The following is a 19,050-nucleotide window of genomic DNA, read 5'->3' on the forward strand; positions in this document are numbered from 1 at the left end:
TTTCATTCATAGAGGAAAAAGACAAAGAACTAAAAATGTACCACCTCATTATTAATGACTTGTATCAACATAGTCTGACAATCCCACCAGCAGTGGGGCCAAAAACTGCAGGAAGATGAGAGAGGGAAAAGCCTTGTAACACAATGCTGCAGCTTGTAATTAAATTCCCTGCCTGCCTTTACAGCCTAACTCTATGGTTACCAGATGGTGGAGCGCTCTCTTGGCTTGTTAAGGACCCCCATCCACCATCTACCGTGAAATAGACCCTGGGCCCACTACACACGCTCACCTTGGGTGACTTTGACAGAGGACTGTATTCTGGCTGTCCACTGAGAATTAGTGCTAGAAGTGGCTCTGCATGAGGCAGGCTCTCCCCCATGTTGGATGTGTGACATTGCTGAATTGTCACTGATCTCAGAGGACAGAGAGCCTTCCTGGTTCCAATCCACTGCAGAGACAATTTGCCCTCACAAGAGCCAAGAATCACCCTGTATTATAAATGAGGTATAAAAAGGCAGGTGACTTGAAAAGATATGTGCTGCAAATTAACCCTATTGTTCATGTCCAGATTTTAGTAGTAAGTAAGTTACGTTATTTGTCCTGAAGGATTTTTTTAAGCAAATGAGATGTTACAACATGTTAGAGATGGTAAAAATAGAAATAAAAGCCTTATACAAATAGAAATAGAAGTCTTATTCACTCATTTTGAAACCTTTTGACATTATGTTCAGTCTGTACCAACGCATCAGTTCACAGAATAAATGTTTTGTTTTGTTTTGTTTTTTTTGCTTAAAGCAACAGAGTGTAGTTCTTTCACCTTGAAGTAATGGTTTCAAACTCATTTTGATGCCACACTAACTCTAAGGTTGCTAATGCCTGCTTAAGGCCTGATATTGCACTATAGACCATTTAAATCTATTCCTAGAGGGTTTCTGGTTGAAACGTAGATAGGCTACTTTGAAATGAAAATGAATTGGACTTCATAATGCTGCACATGTTTTTTTTGTTTTGTTTCTTTTTTATTTTAGATTTTTGTTTGTCCCCAAGTTACAGGGCTATGTTGATGCCACATTTACACTTCAATAAATGTACATTTGTCTTGCCTGGTGAAACATCTCCTTGGAAACCTCATTTCCTTGCAAACCTCAAGCGTCAGGGGTGCGTTTACTGCCTCATCTGTAAGAGTCGGCCCCAGACTAAAAGCTCCTCCCATTGATGCTTCTGTTCAGTCCCCCATACTATATTCAGTCTTGACCATTAGGCAGTCTGTAACTCAGAGGGCAAGCTTTCAATTAACATTAGGTATGGGGTTAAATTACCCCTCCTAACACAAAAAGGGATTTTTATATTTGGGAGGTGAGAAAATCAATTTAGTGATGCATTCATTGCTCACATCTATTTTCATGTGTTGAACTTTGGCTTTTTCAAGTATTATTGGGGTAAACAGTAGGCCTACACTAGCCATTTTATGTGATGTCTTGCACCAGTGCGTGGAGGAAGAGGCCTGACTTAATTGCTAGGCTACAGACTACCAAATGTAAAAATAGCTCCTGTTTTATTAGCCTATTAAAGTACAGTTGTCCATTGGACGGTTCTTTTTCAATTCAATCCTTTTCATTTTAGGCTAGGGCTACCTTATATCATTATTCATGACAACCAAACAACACATTCATATAAATCTTTAAGATCAGGCAGTTTGTCAAAAATACTTGGTAGCCTAAATTGTGGTAAAATTGTGAATTCTCTTGCAGAAATATAAACCAGAGTAGGCTAGGCCTATAGCATGCCTATGTAGTCTTCCTGTCGTTGAGATTAAGTCTTGTATTTATTTAGCCCATTGATCAAACGTTTTGCGCACATAAATCAAAATCAGACATAGCCTATGACTGATAACATTGCACTGTTTTGTCGTCGTTCCCTTGTGCAGGTTTACAGAGCCTAATGACCTCGAGACAGACTATGAGCCAGACACCCCCGCTCCGTTTCCGAGGCATGCCCAATCCGGGTTTAGTGACGTATCCTTTCGGCTTGAGCTGTGACGTTGTGACTGTCTGTAGTGGTGTTTCTGACTGCGTCTTGTTGACGGTCAGTCAGGCTGAGAGGAGACACACACGACTTCAGCTCGGGGAACGTGAGCATTTTTTCGAGGCAAGTCCCTTACTATTCCTATTTAATTGTGCCGGTAACTCTGGTTGCGTCCAGTATTTCTGAAATTGCCGTATTTCCGCCTTTGTTGCCTTGTCTAGAATTGTTTAGTTACACCAGATCATAGATAAGATTAGCTAGCTAGCTACGCTTGAGAGGGTTTTTACGCTAGCAAGCCAAGCTAGCTAACAAGGTTTATTCACACTGAACTAGAATACGTAGCGCGCTAGTTAGCAAGTACTCATCAGCCCCGCTTGCTTGGCAAGAGAGGAATTATCAAGTGGCTTCGGCTGCTCGTTAGACTGTCGTAGCCTTTTAAAATGGTTCAAGACAACTGTTCATGGGTTAAAGGGTAAACAAAATAACGTTTGTGAATGGTGTCCGTGTGAAATCATGGTCACTCAAGTTCATTTGGGAAATGTGGGTTGTTCATTGCAGGGGTTGTGTGATGTCGCTGAGAGTCCCGTGGTAACACCACTGCCGCTTCGCCAAATGGTTGTAACGTTAGCGTTATGTCAAAATGTCAAACGGTGCCAAATTATACTCCACCGACTCACAGGGATTACATATACACAGAAACTGGCCATATTAGTGGGGAAAATATTCTGTCGAAACACTTAACGTACTTGGTTGCCCGATTCCCATAATGCTGCAACACGATTAGTGTGAAAGCCCTGTCGGAAAGCAATTTCTAATAGGCTAGACTGGTTGTGTGCTGAGTGTAATTTCGAAGGTATGTGTGCTAGTCTACCAAATGACACATTCTGCTTTTCAGCAATAAAATAGCTTGGTGGGTCAGTTATTTTTCTCTCACTACTTTTTTTAAATTAGAGTGGTCTTCTGATCAGTGACTGATTGCGCTTGTTTCGGGCTCGTGAATGTCACCATCACGGCTGTTTGCATACCATTGCTAGGGGTGAAACAGTGACGGGGTAGCCTGTGTATGTGCGCTGCGTGTCGAGCGGGGAGGAAAGGAGGTGAAGGAGAGGAGAGAGCTGTGTTGTGTCCTTGCTTGTATGAGCGAGGGGGTGACCGTACGCCATGGACCATGGTAATACTGTGGTTCTTTTCGGGGGTGTTTTAACATGTAGAATGGTTATAATAATTTGCCACATTTAGCTAATACATAACACCCAAATCATTCTTACGCGCGTGAAATGAAAACGCAGTGGTCTGAACCATTGAAGGCATCAGCAGCAGCGGGTGGCAGCTCCGATAGGCTGCGATAAAATATGTTTAAATTATGGTTATATTGCACGCAATGTTGCAGTTTTAAATTAGTCATCACCTGTATGTAGGCCACTACATACCTGGTTGTGTCTAGCATTTCTGTTTATATCAGCTAAAATTCTCGTGTTGAAATACAGACTGTTGTTGCTAAGCGTTGGTTCTTCAGTGGACAGACAACGTCGTGCAAGCTAGCGCAGATTTCACCAGAATTTGTTTTGGACAATCACTTGCTTGTTACCCCTGTTTCATCCCGAATTGAGTATGTTGAAATGTGTTTGTTTTTCGACCTGAAATGTTATTGCAACACATAACTTGCAATCTGTAAGGGCACTGGTTGTGTTCTCATGATAAATACATTTATAGCTTACAATAGTAACAACCCGTAAGCTTAATATCTGTGGTTAAATCGTTATTTTTAAATCGTTATTTTATGGTGTGACAAGTCATCAAAGAAATTACAATCGTATGTGTTGTTCACAGTAGTCCCTGCACATGCACATCCATTGGTCCTTTTGTTCGGCCGTTTTTATCTTGCTGTGCTTTTAAAGGATGCGTTGAAAGAGTGTTGATAGTCTATCAACTCTTTTCACTTGGGTGATGGGGTCAGCGGGCAGTCACCGTGCTCGAACAGGGAGCTCACCCGCTGACAATCCACAGCGGTGCTCGCTCCGACCTGTTTGGGAAAACAGCTAATTGTATTATCAGACTAGTGTGAACACGTTTTAGTCGGGGTTTAAGTGGGGAAATGGGAGCTGCTGGTTGCAGAATAAGTCGTTCACCTGACTATCCGCTGCTGATAAGTCAAGTTGCTTATTCCTCTCTGGTTTAGGTCTATTTGTGAAATTATGTAGGGTAATGGCCATTTGGCTCATTGTTTCCTCTGTCAAGTAATGTATGAACCCAACCACCCCCACACTGACTTTTTTTGTTCCAAAGCCCAATTTTCACCTTATTTTTGTGTGTGAATTATTTGGAAGCCTATTCACATCTCTTATCCCTCTCTCTTTCAGGACATTGAGAAAACCTACTGAATTATTTCATCACCATGTATAAATGTGGATGCAAGAGGATTCATATTTTTTGACAGAGTGGATTAGAGTACAAGACACCAAGTTTAAACCAGCTTAAAAAGAACAACTTAAGTTCAAACAACTGAATGAACCTGTGTTTGACCATGGCCAGCACTCAAACAAGTTTGAAGACCCCCTTTAAAGACCTGACCTCCTTCAAGGGCAACATGAAGCGTCTGTACCGCGAGCAGCTGGACTACGCGCCCATCAAGAAGCGTGTGATGGCCGAGATGAACCTGAAGCGGCGCAGCCAGGAGAGCCTGCCCTGTGGCCCCAAGGTGAAGCACGAGCACGTGGACGCGGAGCTCCTGGGGGCCGAGCTGGACCCCGAGGGCCGGGACCTCCACGGCAGTGTGGCCAAGGCTCTAGATCTCAGCCCCGGCCTGAAGCACACTCTGGCCCAGTTCACCCTCAGCAGCCAGAGCTCACTGGGGGGGCCTGCGGCCTTCTCCGCCAAGACAGCCCAGGACACAACCTCAAGCGCGGCCCAGCTCAATTCCATGCCCTCCCCGCCAGCCCTGGGGGGTGGACCGCTCCTGGTGCCCTGCGACAGCTCCACGGAGCTCACCCACTCGCTTCTGGAGGGCGAGTCCATCTCCTGCTTCGCGGTGGGCGGGGAGAAGCGCCTGTGCCTGCCGCAGGTACTCAACTCGGTGCTGCGCGACTTCTCGCTGCAGCAGATTAACGCCGTGTGCGACGAGCTCTACGTCTACTGCTCGCGCTGCGACGGTGAGCAGCTGCACATCCTCAAGGTGCTGGGCATCCTGCCTTTCAACGCGCCCTCCTGCGGCCTCATCACGCTCACCGACGCCCAGCGCCTCTGCAACGCTCTGCTGCGCCCTGGCACCGCCCTGCCCCCGGAGCTGGCCGCCAAGCTGTCTGCCCAGGGCCTGCTGAAGGAGAGCAGGGACAACTTCCAGGTGGAGCACCAGTGCCTGGGCAAGTGCCAGGGCCTGTTCGTGCCACAGTTCTACGTGACACCCGATGCGCCCTGCATCCAGTGCATGGAGTGCCAGCTGCTCTTCTCGCCGCAGAACTTCGTCATGCACTCGCACAAGTCGTCGGACAAGCGCACGTGCCACTGGGGCTTCGACTCGGCGAAGTGGCCCTGCTACCTGCTGCTCGCCCGCAAGTATCTGGGCTCTGCCGAGGAGCCACGCCTCAAACAGCTACTGGAGCAGATGAAGGAGAAGTTCCACTACCAGCCCAAACTCCTGCTAGAAAAAGTAAGTGGCCCTCTGTCTCAGTTTTTCCCCCTCTTTTTTTCCTGTAAAATCATATCCTATTATGTCTTTCCTGCCCTCCTAGTGCCTGCAAGGGGGGGGGGGGTGCAGAGCAGAGACTTCTGTCTGCTTCCTTTGTTTTGATTTCAGTTCATTTTTCTGGTGTTTTTTCCCTACTTCCCTCTCTCCTGTGTAGTGGGTTGGTTTCCTTCATGCACTTCGCCCTGCAGTGGGTGTTGAGGGGAGCAGGAGAGGTTGTGGCCGAGGGTCGTATTTCCGGTCTGCTTTGGCTGGCCGGCAGTGTCTCTGATGCTGTCTGCTGGGGCCGGAGATGGCTGCAGCTGATACCTCCAGGCCTGCTGTGTCCTCTCTGTCTCATGGTTGTTTTCCTAAACTTCGACTGACCCACATCGTGTGTGTGTGTGTGTGTGTGTGTGTGTGTGTGAGAGATAGAGAGGGGCAGGTGACATTTGCTCTCTTGTGCCAGCCGTGCTGGGGGAGGCCAGCTGGCCAGAGCCAAAGGGGAAAGTACATCATTTGGCCCCTCGGTCAGCCTCAGGTCACCGAAAACAACAACCCACCTTAACAAAAGACTAGGGCAGGGTGTGGTAATTAGCACTCTGTTTTTCTGGGTGATTGTGGTGCGGGATGTCCAATTGGAGGGTTTGTATTACTCAGTTGTGGTTTCAGAGTCTACCTCTCAGCCTTAGCTTTTTGTGTCATTATTCACCACCGCCCCTCCCCCCGGTCCTCCCCACCCACTGCTGCAAGGTAGAGCTTACGGGCAGGATCTGCTAGGGAAATGCCCACATTGCATCACCAACTGCATCCTTTGGCAACTCTATGAATATTAAAGGTTAGAACCCGGTGGATTGTTCCATAGTTTGTGTGTTTTTTTTCCTCTCTTTTCTTTTCTTTTTCTTTTTTTTTGCCGATGGAAAAAAGGGCACAAAGTCACCCTCATTGCAAAGCCTATTGAAGCTGTGGGCTACAGTAGAAAATGGTCTGGATTGTTTCAGTGCCATTGAGTGGCCATGTCTCATGACCTTTTGACCAGGCCAGGGCTTTTCAGCCTTGTGTTGGCTGCGGCTCATGACCGGCCCACTGCTCTGAGAGGTGGACAATAGAGAGGCAACACCCCCCCCCCCACACACACACACACACACACACACAAACACCCAACCCCCAACACCCAGCTGCTTCCACCTAGCCAGCCTTCTCTTCTGTCTGTTCCACTGTGGTAGTTATCAGATCAAGCCTGTGACTATACACACACACACACACACACACACACACACACACACACACACACACACACACACACCCTGACACCCTGTTCTATTTGTCTGAGTGAGTATGAGGTAGCAGCCCCAGTCACACCCAGCGTGCTTGTGCAAGTGTGCCGGAAATACCGTCTGGTGTCTTGTCTAGCGCCTAAACTACATAACCCCCCCCCCTGTCTCTGCTGCGCACACTGTAACTGTCTGAGAGGACGCTGACACAGACCTTGAGCCAATCAGTCATAAAGCCATGTCTGCTATACAGGATGACCTCATCCTGAACACAGACACACACACACACACACACACACACACACACACAGTCACTTGACACATTCATAGAGACGCTTCGTCTGACACAGATGTATGCTGTATACCTGTGCCATATGATGTAGTCTACACTCCTACAACCACAGACATACACAGATGCATTCTTGACGTAATTGTGAGCCACTACAGTAACACACAAACACACACTCTCTCTCTCTCTCTCACACACACACACACACACACACACACACACACACACACAAACACACACACACAAACACACACACACACACACAGTATTAGGGTGGCGGGTGTTAGGTGCGCCAAGCTGCGCTGTTAGTCAGTGGTACCTTCTGTCTAGCTATTAGTTGCTGAAGCAGTGACACGTGTGTGTGTGTGTGTGTGTGTGTGTGTGTGTGTGTGCCGTACTTCTCTTGTACCCTCTGTATCGCTCTGCTCTCAGGGGATTTCAGAACTTTGTTTTTCTAGAGTTTGTTTTTGTCTTCTGTGTGTATGTGTTTTTTAAAAAAAAAAATTTAATTACAGCTCAAGAGCCTCCAGTGTTTTTTCCCCCTCAGCGAGTGCTTTCGGGTTGAGTAAATTGTCATTGGGTTGTGAAATTGTTCTAGTGTGTTTTCATTACAGGTACATCCTGTACTGTCTATTCCCCTTTCTCTGATTAATGCTCAATGCTCTGATCTATCTCTTTTTCTGTCTTTCTCTCTCTCTCTCTGGCTGTGAGTACCTTGCTTACATGTAAGCGTATGGCTAAACAGTTTGGCTTTCCAGGCTCTGGTCTTGGAAGGACAATCAACCACCCCCTCCACACAGACACACACACACACACAAACACACAAACACACAAGCACCCTCCAGTGTTGAGGAAACAGGTGTGTAAGCGTTGCTATGTGTCCCCTATACGACTGGGAAACCAGACGGGAATGAGTGAGTGTGTGAAAGGTCACAGTACCGTTAGTACTAGTAGACACTGGATGTATCTCAAACATACTTCTCTAAAGAAAATACAGTGTGTGTAAGTGTGTGTGATCGGGAGAGTGTGTGTATGTGTGTGGTGTGTCTTTGTGTGGGAAGTGGTTAAGGCAGACATGCTCCCTGATGGTGGCACTCACCCCAGACATCCTCCATTGTGTGTGTGTGTGTGTGTGTGAGAAGTAGTTCTCTGAAGTGAGACTGACTCAGACTTTCCAAAGCTGAGTGAATGTTATTGAAGCACATGCTCTTTGACTGATGCCTTCTGCTCCATGTTGATTTAACCCCATTTACTCTCCCCTTACTGTGCCCACCACCCCACCGCCCGGTCTCATGTCCGTGTTTGTGCATGCTGGCATCAACAGTCCAAGGCCCTCCAAAGAGTGGAGAGAAAGCCGTCAGCCTGAACCTGTGAGACTATTTGTGTGTTTTATGTGGTAACTGTTTGGTATCCTGTTGTCACAATATTTGAACAGCTATAAAATGACAAAAAAGAAAAGAAATGGCCCTGGGTTTTTTAATAGGTTAGTGTAGTGCTGCACGTACATCGCAGTGGTAGGAGGGGACATCTAGGAGCCCTGATCTGATTGAACGGTTTGTCACAACAAACAAGGTCAGGCGGGATTGATCGGGTCGGCGCTGGTCATGTCAATGTGTGCCAAGTAGATCGGTGAGCTGCTGACCAGCGGGTCCACATCCTCCCTCCTGCTGGCCAGGAAACGCTGGGGTGTTACGTTTACTCTCTGTAGACATCACAAGGAACTTGTCTAAACCATAACAGCACTGCGCACATCCGCAGCACAGCGCAGAGCCAGCGTCTGCTCTCTGTTCTTGAGAGTGCATGACGTTAATGGTAGAGAACAGAGTGAAAAGCTGTCTGGAAGTCTGATGTCTGGTTTGAAGGATAGTGAGGGCGATAGTGGCGTTACTCATTTCGTGTGTGTGTCTGTCTGTCTGTCTGTGTACTGGCCAATGTACAGACAGAAGAGATGATAGGGGGAAGAGTCATAGAGGGAGGGAGAGGTGTGTGTGTGTCTGTGTGTCTGTGTGTGTGTGCGCATGCGCGTGTCTGGTGGAACAGTGTCTGCTATGGAGGCCTGCTGTGCAGACAGGGTTGGCTGCCAGAGAAGTCTGCTCTCTCTGTGCTGGCCGACTGTCTCTGGATGCCTGTTCTCCCGTTGCCAGTTAGTGTGTTTGTGTGGTTGGCCATGTGCCTGTCCGTATCGCTATCTGTTTGTTTGCCTGTCTGTGTCCCTGTCTGCCTGTATGTCTGCACCTCTGTCTACCCCTGTGTGTGTGTGTGTGTGTGTGTTTGTGGGCGTGGGCGTGTGTGTGTGTGTGTGTGTGTCAGCCTGTAAGACAGCTTGTGTGTCCTGTCCATTTGACTTTGTGTCCAGCTTGTATTAGGTTGTAAGCCTGTCTGTGTCTCTGTCCTTCTCTCTCTCTCTCTCTCTCTCTCTCTCTCTCTCTCTCTCTCTCTCTCTCTCTCTCTCTGTGTGTGTGTGTGTGGTGAGACTGTTTGTGTGTGTCTGAGGTAGACAGCAGCTGTGGTGAGGTGCAGACAGCTGTGTGTCTATGCTCCCATTCTCTATTTGGAAACCAGTGAGTTCATATACCACAGACCAGCTCTCTCTGCCCTCCCCCCCTTTCACTTCCTCTCTATCTTACCTCGTTCAGCTTTCCTCTCTACCGCTTTTCTTGGTCTCTGCCTGTCATTCTCACCCTCTAGTTTCTGAATTTCCACTGTTTGTTTTTTCCGCTGTCTTCTCTGTCTCTTATCGGTCTGTCTCTCTTGTGCTGTGGCTTTTTTTTTTTGTTTTTTTTTCAAGACTCGTCTGTCTCCTCGTCTCTCAGTGGGCCTTCCACCACCCATGGGTTCCTCATTCCTCTCTCTCTCTCTCTCTCTCTCTCTCTCTCCACTTTCCACCCTGACCTTACTCCCTTTTCAGCGAGTCCCACTGACACGGTGGAACTCTTCAGCCAACAGACCCTTTCACCCACTCCACACAACCTCAAAATGGAGGACAGCGAGCAACATGGAGGGAAAACCACAGCATCCTGCACGCAGTCTAACTGCCTGTCTGCCTGCCTGCTGGCTCATACAGTCCTCAGCCTTTCGTAGACGTGTTTTGATTTCTCCTCCATTTTGAAACCAGTGTTGGTTCACCACTTGGGCAAGAGATGTCCTTTAGTGCTCGGACCGTATCGACATTTTCCTCCCAAGCCCCTTAAGCAATGGAAGTTCAGACTCTCAGAAAAGCATGTTAAGTGGCTGAAGCACTAAATAAGTCAGTGGTTATGTAAGGAAGATGGGCTTGTTAGTGTCTGAAACAGAGAGAGACACAGAGAGAGACACAAGGCCCTTTCACACTGGCAAAATTGCCGCGATTTATGTACCAGAATTGCGGAACGACTGTCCCTTTCACATAGACCGAGGCGGAACGGCGGGACAAAGTGTCTCGCCAAATTTACTACCAAGCCCCCTAGACATTTTGCCGAGTTTTTTCGTTCTGCCACCAGTGTGAATGGGTCGAGGCGGAAAGGGGAATCTGGGCGGGCATTTCAATGCTATGTCCAGCCCACCACAGGAGATTGCAAATAAATCTAACTGATCAAAAGCAGCAATAGCAGAGACAGCACATTATGTCAATCTATAAATTCACAAAGTCTCCAGTCATTCAATGCCTGCTAGAGTTGACTGTAGCTTGGAATGCAATCCATAATAGGCTATCCTAAAATCCAGCGATTGCATGAACTCATGAGCGTCTGTCTGCCCTATATGTATATCCTCTGATTGTAATGCTTACAGATATCTAGGCGATATTTGTAACATTTATTTTGTATTTGGCCTGTTATAAAATTATGTAGACTTATTGAACAATTTAAACACATTAGGAACCGCAAAGTTGGAGACATGCATGAAGACATTGCTGCAAATTTAAAACTGGATTACTCTGGAATGGCTAACTGTGCAGGGGAATGCTTTACACCATTATGTTCGGTAAGGTCTGCTGTTTATTCTGATATGTGGTTTGTCATGTGTTGAGGGAAAGTTCGCGAAGTATTCCACCAAGATGAATGGGTAGGGAGACGGGCGCAAAAAATATGATTAAATTAAAGTTACTTTTCTCGCGAACCGTTTACCACAACAACTAAACACTAACATCGTTTAAAGGCTGAGAAAAAGCTCTTTCATGTGATACATGTGATGTCTGTGATGAATAGGCTACTTCGCAAGTAGTTGAGCAAATTTGGGTGGGACAGAAATACCTTTACAGAGCAGCAGTTCTGGCCATATCGGCTCTGGCTCACATTATGTACTGCTTTAAATGCATTATCGCTTCACTACCCAACAAGAAAAAAAAGAAAACAGAAACCAATGTGCTTATGTCGCGATTTCCGATAGGCCCAGGCCTAGAGAAAAGACAGCTATGGTAACCTAACAATTAGGATTTGCTTTGCCTACACTGCTGTTTGGTTGTCCCATCCATACTCGCATTAACTGAATCTTATCAACCCGAACTGCGATGTTGAGTGACAGGATGCAGTGCCTAATAATCTCACTGCCTTCGGCATAACTGCTAACAGTGCGCCTAGGCCTACTGTTAAACACCTGAAAAATATTAAGCTGCTGTTTTCTTTTCATGACGAGCACTAGGCCTGGCCTACGCTTGAATGGTTTATGACTGAATGGAACGTTGCGTTTTTAAAGAACTGCTTATTACGTTGTGTGACAAAGTTTACACTAATCATCATCTTCTAATGTATCCTTATGTTGAGATGTCCATTCTCTTTGCCCTAGGCTATCATTTGTGCGCGAAGCATGTTTCAATTAAGACAGTACACAAGCTATTTTAATTGTTGTAATTGAATTATTTCATGAATAAATTGTACGCACAGTACATTGTACGGCCAACGCAAGGGGCAACTCTTCTCTTCAGTTTCCCTTCCAAATTACGTTTTATTGTCTGAAGACATCTATTGCAAGAATTTAACATTCTAACAGCAACAGCAAAGCAAATGCAAGCTAACCAAAGTGCAGTCGGTTCTCCCGCCGTGGTTTTTGAAATCACACACCTGCTGTATCTAAAGGCCCACGCACATAAGGCCTGCTATGACTATCACTCTACACGCCCCTGTTGCACGTCACAATTTAATTTACTATAGCTGACCCTGCTTCCTGGCTCCCCAAAATGCCGCATCATGTGAAGAGATCAGCAGGCCGGCAAATTTTCACCTCGCTTTCAGACACAAAAAGACGGCAAAAAGACGTCCCCTCTTCCCGCGAATTTAGCGTGATCTCTGAGTGAAAAGGCCTACAGAGAGAGAGAGACAGACAGAGAGAGAGAGAGAGAGACAGACAGAGAGAGAGAGAGAGAGAGAGACAGACAGACAGACAGACAGAGAGAGAGAGAGACAGACTGAGAGAGAGAGACAGACTGAGAGAGAGAGACAGAGAGAGAGGGAGAGATATGTGACAGTGTGAAGGTATTGATCGGTCTGGTCCTCTGATGGATGTGGGAGACGCTGTGACACGGATGGTGTGAGGGGAGAGAAGGAGCCGTACATCTTTGAAGAAAAGGCCGCGGGTGGGGTGGGAGAGGCGTGACTGGAAGTGTTTATTGAAGATCTGTCTGTGTCTAATTCCGGCACCTCGGACTCTGTGCTCTCAGGGAGAAGGAGAGGATTGTCTGTGGAGTGTGTCCATTGTCCACTCATGCGACAGCAGGCTGGGCAACATGAAAACACGCGCAGACGCTCGTTATGCATGGCCGCTGGCTGTTTCCGAGGCGAAAGCTTGACCTCCCGGAACCTCCACTGAAATTAGGTGCTCTGGTCCAGAACAAGCCAGCCAATCAGGCGAAAACCTCTTCATCCTCTGACGTCTGCCAATTCTTATGCAACAATGCCCAGCCCCTCCCCACCCCTATCCCCAACCCCCGCATGTGTATTTCCTCCACACAAACAGCCCTTAAACCACCCCATAGCCATAGAAAGGCCTACTGTGAGGTCCTGAGTGGCTCCAGTGTCTGCCTGGCCTATTAATACGTGCTGCTTGGGCCCCGGAGGGCCCTGGGAAGGCGCTGGCCTGCTGTGTGTGGTCCCTGTGGCCCACTGGCTCGCAGCGGCTGCCTGCCGGATTTAGGACCCGAGGTCTGGCTGCTGTCCCACAGCGGGCCAGAGATGCACTCAGGAGTGAATTTGAATTTCCCCTGGGGATCAATAAAGTATCTATCTATCTATCTATCTATCTATCTATCTAGTGCGTGGTTATCAGGAAACAACACGTCGAAAGGCAGGTGTCCGAACCACCTACCTTTCAGCCTGTCTATCCGTGTCTCTCTGTCTGTCTGTCTGTCTGTCTGTCTCTGTGTGTGAGTTACTGTGTGTGAGTATGTGCATTGTACACAAATGACAACCAAAACACACCCTGTCTGAGTGTATTTCACCACTCAATGGAGCCATAGAAACCCACGCTGGTCCACAGAGGCACAGGACTCTTCACGCATTCGCATTAGCTGGCTGCTAAGGAGCTGCTCTCAGTCTCTCCCCACATTTGCTGCACCCTCAGTGTGTCTCCCCCCAGCCTCGCCGCATCTTCAGCGAGGTTTCCGCTCTACCGTCCTCCTCCTGGCCCCTCGCTGGGAAATCCTCAATGTGCTGCTTCCTGCCTCCCAGCCTGTCGTCTAGACGGGATCTGGTGTTTGTGGCAACGCATTGCTACAGCGACCGCTAGTAACGGTGTAAAGGAGAGAGGGAGAGGCACGACGCTAACGTGGCAGCACGCACATTAGCAGGGAATGTGTTGTAACGAGGAATGACGTGCTGTAATTAAACGATAGCCGACGAGGATATTAAATGGCCGTCAGATCCCAGTGCGACTCCCGGAATGTGCAGAGAAGGGAGAGAGGGAAAGAAGGAAAGCAAAAGCGAGTGAGGAAGGAGGAGGATGATGATGGTGTCAACTTTAAAGCCCTGAGTGTGTTTGCGTTTGGAGAGACGCGGCTGCTCTCTGTCCCTTGAGGACACTGTGATTAATGCCGATACACACACGAGAACTGGAGGGCACTCTACTCTAGTCTTCTGGGGAGATGGGGGCCTCCTCAACAGGCAGCACCCGTGGTTTAACATTAACCCAGACACGGCATTATCAGATGTGTGATAAGAGAGCATGGCTGTCTCTCCTCTTGGCCTTTCGTTCCAATTCTCTTTCCCAATCTCTGTTCAGTTGTCAGTCATGGTACATATGATTTCAGTAATGTGCTCTTGTGGTTAGCAAGGAATTGGAGCACCAATGCTGCTGGTCAAGTGGGCGTCTTTGCATGAAGAAAGATTGCAGTGTGTGATCTACCCCCCCATCCTCACCCCAAATACAAACTTACACACCCACACACACATATATATATATATATATACTCAGTCTCCAGGGATCTGGGTTTACATACAGACAGACACTAGGCACCTCAGTGCCTTATGGTTTTTCCATTTTAGAGTCACTCCCGTGCTACTCATCAGTCAGGCTGAGAGCGACACGGCGAGTGTGTGAATCACTCCGTGGCCTCACAGGTGGTTCTCGTCCGGCCTGAACGGCCTCTCCTCTGCTCCACTTCTGGCCTGGGAACCATGGGTGCCAGACTCCAGGCTGCAGAGTGCACCCTCCCCGTGCCTCCCCCGCCTGTCTCTGTTTAACCTCTGCTAAGCCCCTCGGCTCGCTATGCCTCTAATCGCGTTGCTGAGAGGCTCAGTAGCCTCCCCTCCCCTCTCTTCTTCTCTCACCCCTGCTGAAGGTAGGTAGGGTGGGGGGTTGGGGGGTGGACTATTGGGACAACCCCCCCCTCCCTTGAGGTGCCTCGGGAAAAGCGGCCCCTGTGTGTGTGTGTGTGTGTGTGTTTTCCCCTGCTCATGAACCCAGCCTGAGAGGGAGGGCGGAGACACATCCCACATGAGGCCCCTCTGAGCCTGTGTGTGTGTGTGTGTGCGTGTGTGTGTGTGTGTAGCGTAGCAGCACTGGCAGTGCATTCATATGCAGACGCATTCCTACTCCTGTCAGACAGGCCAGCCCCACACCCCAGTCAGCCAGGGGTCAGCATGTTTTATGCTAATGCCTGGTAGCATTTCTTTTCTCTTAATGTATGGATGTGGGTTTGCCCAGTTTCACTACCTAGTTGCACCCTACACTTGTCTTAATGACCTGGTTTGCACAGTAGGATGGTTTGCTACGCTGTTACCATTTGTCTTTGATTATGTGGCGCTAGGTGTAAAACCACTCAAGTTCCAGAGAGACCGCATACCTGTAAAGTGAAACGTGTACTCTTCTGCCTCCTCTGCAGGTCATTTAAACGAATAGTCTGTGAAAAGAAGACGAATACTCACATCTGTTTATGGAGATTACAGGGCTCGTCTGTCCATTTGAGATGACCTCCACCAGTGGCTTGGCTCTCCGTATTGTAGGCTGGGCGCTAGCCTAGATAAATTCAGTCCATCTTAGACCTGCTCTCTGCTGTGGTGCGTTCTCTTTGGAGCTGGTAGAGTGCACTTATCATGCCCGGCAGACAGACAGGCACTGGGTTTGATCCCTCGTTAAGGCATGTATATTTATTGCCCTCTCTTTGTGTAGCAACTGTGGCTTATCATGTGTAACAGGGTTGTTTTCTCTGAAGTGGATGTTTGTCAAACAAACCCACCCCTTATTGTGTTGGTTTGTTACACACACGTGTCTGTGTGTGTGTGTGTGTGTGTGTCGAAGTGTGTGTCTATGTTTGTGTGTGGGAGTTCTGTGAGGGGTTCTGCTTTGGTCTGTGTAAGTAGGTCTCTCCTGCTGATCTCAGATCCCTCCTGGTGCCGTCAGATCATCTCGGCTCTCCTCTGCTGCTTCCTCTTTCAATTTGCGCTCTCTCTCTCTCTCTCTCTCTCTCTCTCACACACTTTCACTCCCCCTCTACATTGGTTTTGTTCCTATTCCAATATGGGTAAAGAAGCAAGACCAGGGGCAGGGGTGTGTGTGTGTGTGTCTGGTCCCTGTTACGGGAGATGAGCAGGACCGTCAGCCAGGCAACCTAGCCTCCTGGCAAGTCTCGCTCCCTCTCACTTTCCATTAGGGCTGGGCGATATGGACCAAAACTGATATCCCGATATTTTGGGGCTGATTGGCGATATACAATATCGATACAATATTGATATTTCAAACAGAAAGAGCGAAGTGCTTCATATATTCACTCAACACCACAATTATGACAACACAGCCAGTTTTAATTATATTAATTTCAGACTGCTCTAACAGAGCTGTGCAAAAAAGTGTAAACAATAACATAGGCCTACAATAGGCATAGGCTACAGTTGCTCTGATAAAGCTGTGCAAATAACAAAAGACCAAAAGTTGACCCTGACTGACAACGCAGGCCTACATTGTACTGCACAATGCAATATTTTGGGCACAAAAATATTGAAAAAATCTGCAGTTGTGTCACACAATGCAGTTTTTTTTTACCCGTAAGGGTTTGATAGGCTACATTTGCTTGTCATCTAGGCCCTATGATGGCCTAGACATGTTGCTATCAACAACAAAAATAGTTTTACACAATTAGGCTACTTAAACAACGTAACTGAGTCACTCATCAAGAGTGTGATAGACGTTACCGTCGTTTTGTATGCGTTCATTTTTGCATGTTCCGGTTCGTAAGAAAAATCCCTATGCACGATTGAATGGGGTTTCAGGAATCATAAAAAATGATGCCCCTAACTGCTTGTGAGTCACGTCCATATCCTCTTAATAAAATCAGTGTGTAGGTTGTCTCCCTAAAGGATCTGCTACTGTATCTCGCTAAACGCAAGCATTCATCAGTGTATTTAAATTAGCTAGGCTATGTACCAAAAATGACATTTTACCGTGAGTCGAAGAGCTGTAAACAGTGTTGTAACTTAAATCTGCGTGTACAAAACCGCTTGGAGCTCCAGTGGAATTTTGATTTCACAACGAGAATTCTCGGTCTAGCCGTTGATGTGCCGACGGAATAGGGATCAGCACCAACCTCTGATAAACAAAATCTGACTCGGTGTCTGTCATGTTTAAAAGTTTGTTGTGCTGCGAGGGAGAACGTGCACACGCAAGGGGCGCAGTTGAGCAGAGCTGCGGCTATCTGAATGGTCTGAACACAGAAGAGCAAGTGGCTTTGATAAAATGTATCGTTTTAAAAAATATATCGGTTGTAGTCGTTATACCGATATATCGCCCAGCCCTACTTTCCATTCCTCTCTCTCTCTCTCTCTCTCTCTCTCTCTCTCTCTCTCTCTCTCTCTCTCTCTCTCTCGCTTTTTTCTCTCACTCTCTCTTCTCTTTCTCTACCCACCCCTTCCTCACTCTCTCTTGCACATAGAGAGAACCCACCCCCCATGCATAACTAATCTCTGGCCCCCTAACAAGCAGGTTCATGCAAAATGCATGAGTCTTGTGTCCTTCTTCCTCTGCTCTTCTCTATCTCCCTTTCTTTATCTCTCCCTCCCTCTGTGTGTGTGTGTGTGTGTGTGATGTCTGTGACCGTCAGGCCGCATGCCGTGAGCGGTGGGTGGGCGGGCATGCTCGACGTGTCTTGCTGTGATGATCTTCAGGGAGGTTGGTGGTGGCGGCTGCTGCTGATGCAGCCCTTGGCATCCCAGAATCCTCTGCTCCTCAGCACGCACCTCTAAGCCTCCAACACCTGCTTTCCTCTTTCATCCTTCTGTCTCTCCATCTCACCATCTCTTTCCCTTTCATTCCTCCTGTTTCATCTCTTCTTCGTTGCTCGTTACCCGTCTTCCCCGTTGTCTCAGGCCTCATCGGGAGCGGAGGACAGCTCAACTTGTTTTGATTGGCTGTTGCGTGAGAATCGCATTAATTAATGTGGTGACTGTGACGTCCGTGGCGATGGCGTTAGGGAGGCTGAGTGGGCGAAGAGGGGGCTGTGAGTCAGAGGGCACGCTGACGGACGTGCCGCCCAGACAGATGGAGTGCAATCCACTCACCACCGATTGTGCTCTCAGAGAGAGAGAGAGAGAGAGAGAGAGAGAGATCCCCCTGGCCCCACAATGGCCCACTTACAGCATACAGTCAGGCCCTCGGCTCTCATCGCCACTTACTGCAGACAAGCACAGATGGAGGCCTGCTTTCATTCAACACACACTCATATATACACAGTACATACACACACTCATATACACACAGTACATACACACACTCATATACACACAGTATATACACACACACACACACACATTACACACACAATATACACACATACACACTCACACTTGTATACACACACGCACAAACTACGCATACTCTGACAGACACTCAAGTCACAGACATACTCAGACACTCACTCACAAGCCACATGGACACTCACACACACATGCATGCTGACACAGCCAGACATACAGACTGGCCAACAGGGAAACATGTCTCTGACACTGAACCTCACACACACACACATACTCCCTCTCCTGTGCACAGCTGCCATGTCCGCTGCAGATGTGTGTGCCTCTAGTGCTGCTCTGACTAACACTGGGGGGATGGTGTGTGTCCAAGGGAGACGAGAAGGTTGTGCTCCTCTGCTTTGCCATCGTGTGTGTGTGTGTCCAAGGGAGACGAGAAGGTTGTGCTCCTCTGCTTTGCCATCGTGTGTGTGTGTGTGTGTGTCTGTCTGATTGTACATGTGTGAACTACACACCATCAATGTCTCAACGTGTGTGTGTGTGGTAACAGTGGTCTTCTTTACAGTAAAGTGCTTGTGTTTGTCCACCCCCTCATGCCAGTGCCGTATGTGTAATTCAGGGAGGTGAGCGCTGACAGCTGGGTAATTACTGCTT

The 19,050-nt window shown here is 47.9% G+C and overlaps 1 protein-coding gene across 2 annotated transcripts in view; it reads left to right on the forward strand.

Moving 5' to 3' along the window:
- Window positions 1–4,385: 4,385 nt before the first annotated feature.
- skila (SKI-like proto-oncogene a) overlaps window positions 4,386–19,050 on the forward strand; it is a 31,464-nt gene continuing 16,799 nt past the window's right edge. For both annotated transcript variants that reach the window (XM_042090406.1, XM_042090416.1), the window contains exon 1: window positions 4,386–5,671. In XM_042090406.1, the coding sequence (XP_041946340.1) occupies window positions 4,532–5,671 (1,140 nt within the window). In that variant the 5' untranslated portion in view covers window positions 4,386–4,531. The remainder of the gene's footprint in view (window positions 5,672–19,050) is intronic.

Source organism: Alosa sapidissima, chromosome 1 (genome assembly GCF_018492685.1).
Source record: "Alosa sapidissima isolate fAloSap1 chromosome 1, fAloSap1.pri, whole genome shotgun sequence".
NCBI lineage: Eukaryota > Metazoa > Chordata > Actinopteri > Clupeiformes > Clupeidae > Alosa > Alosa sapidissima.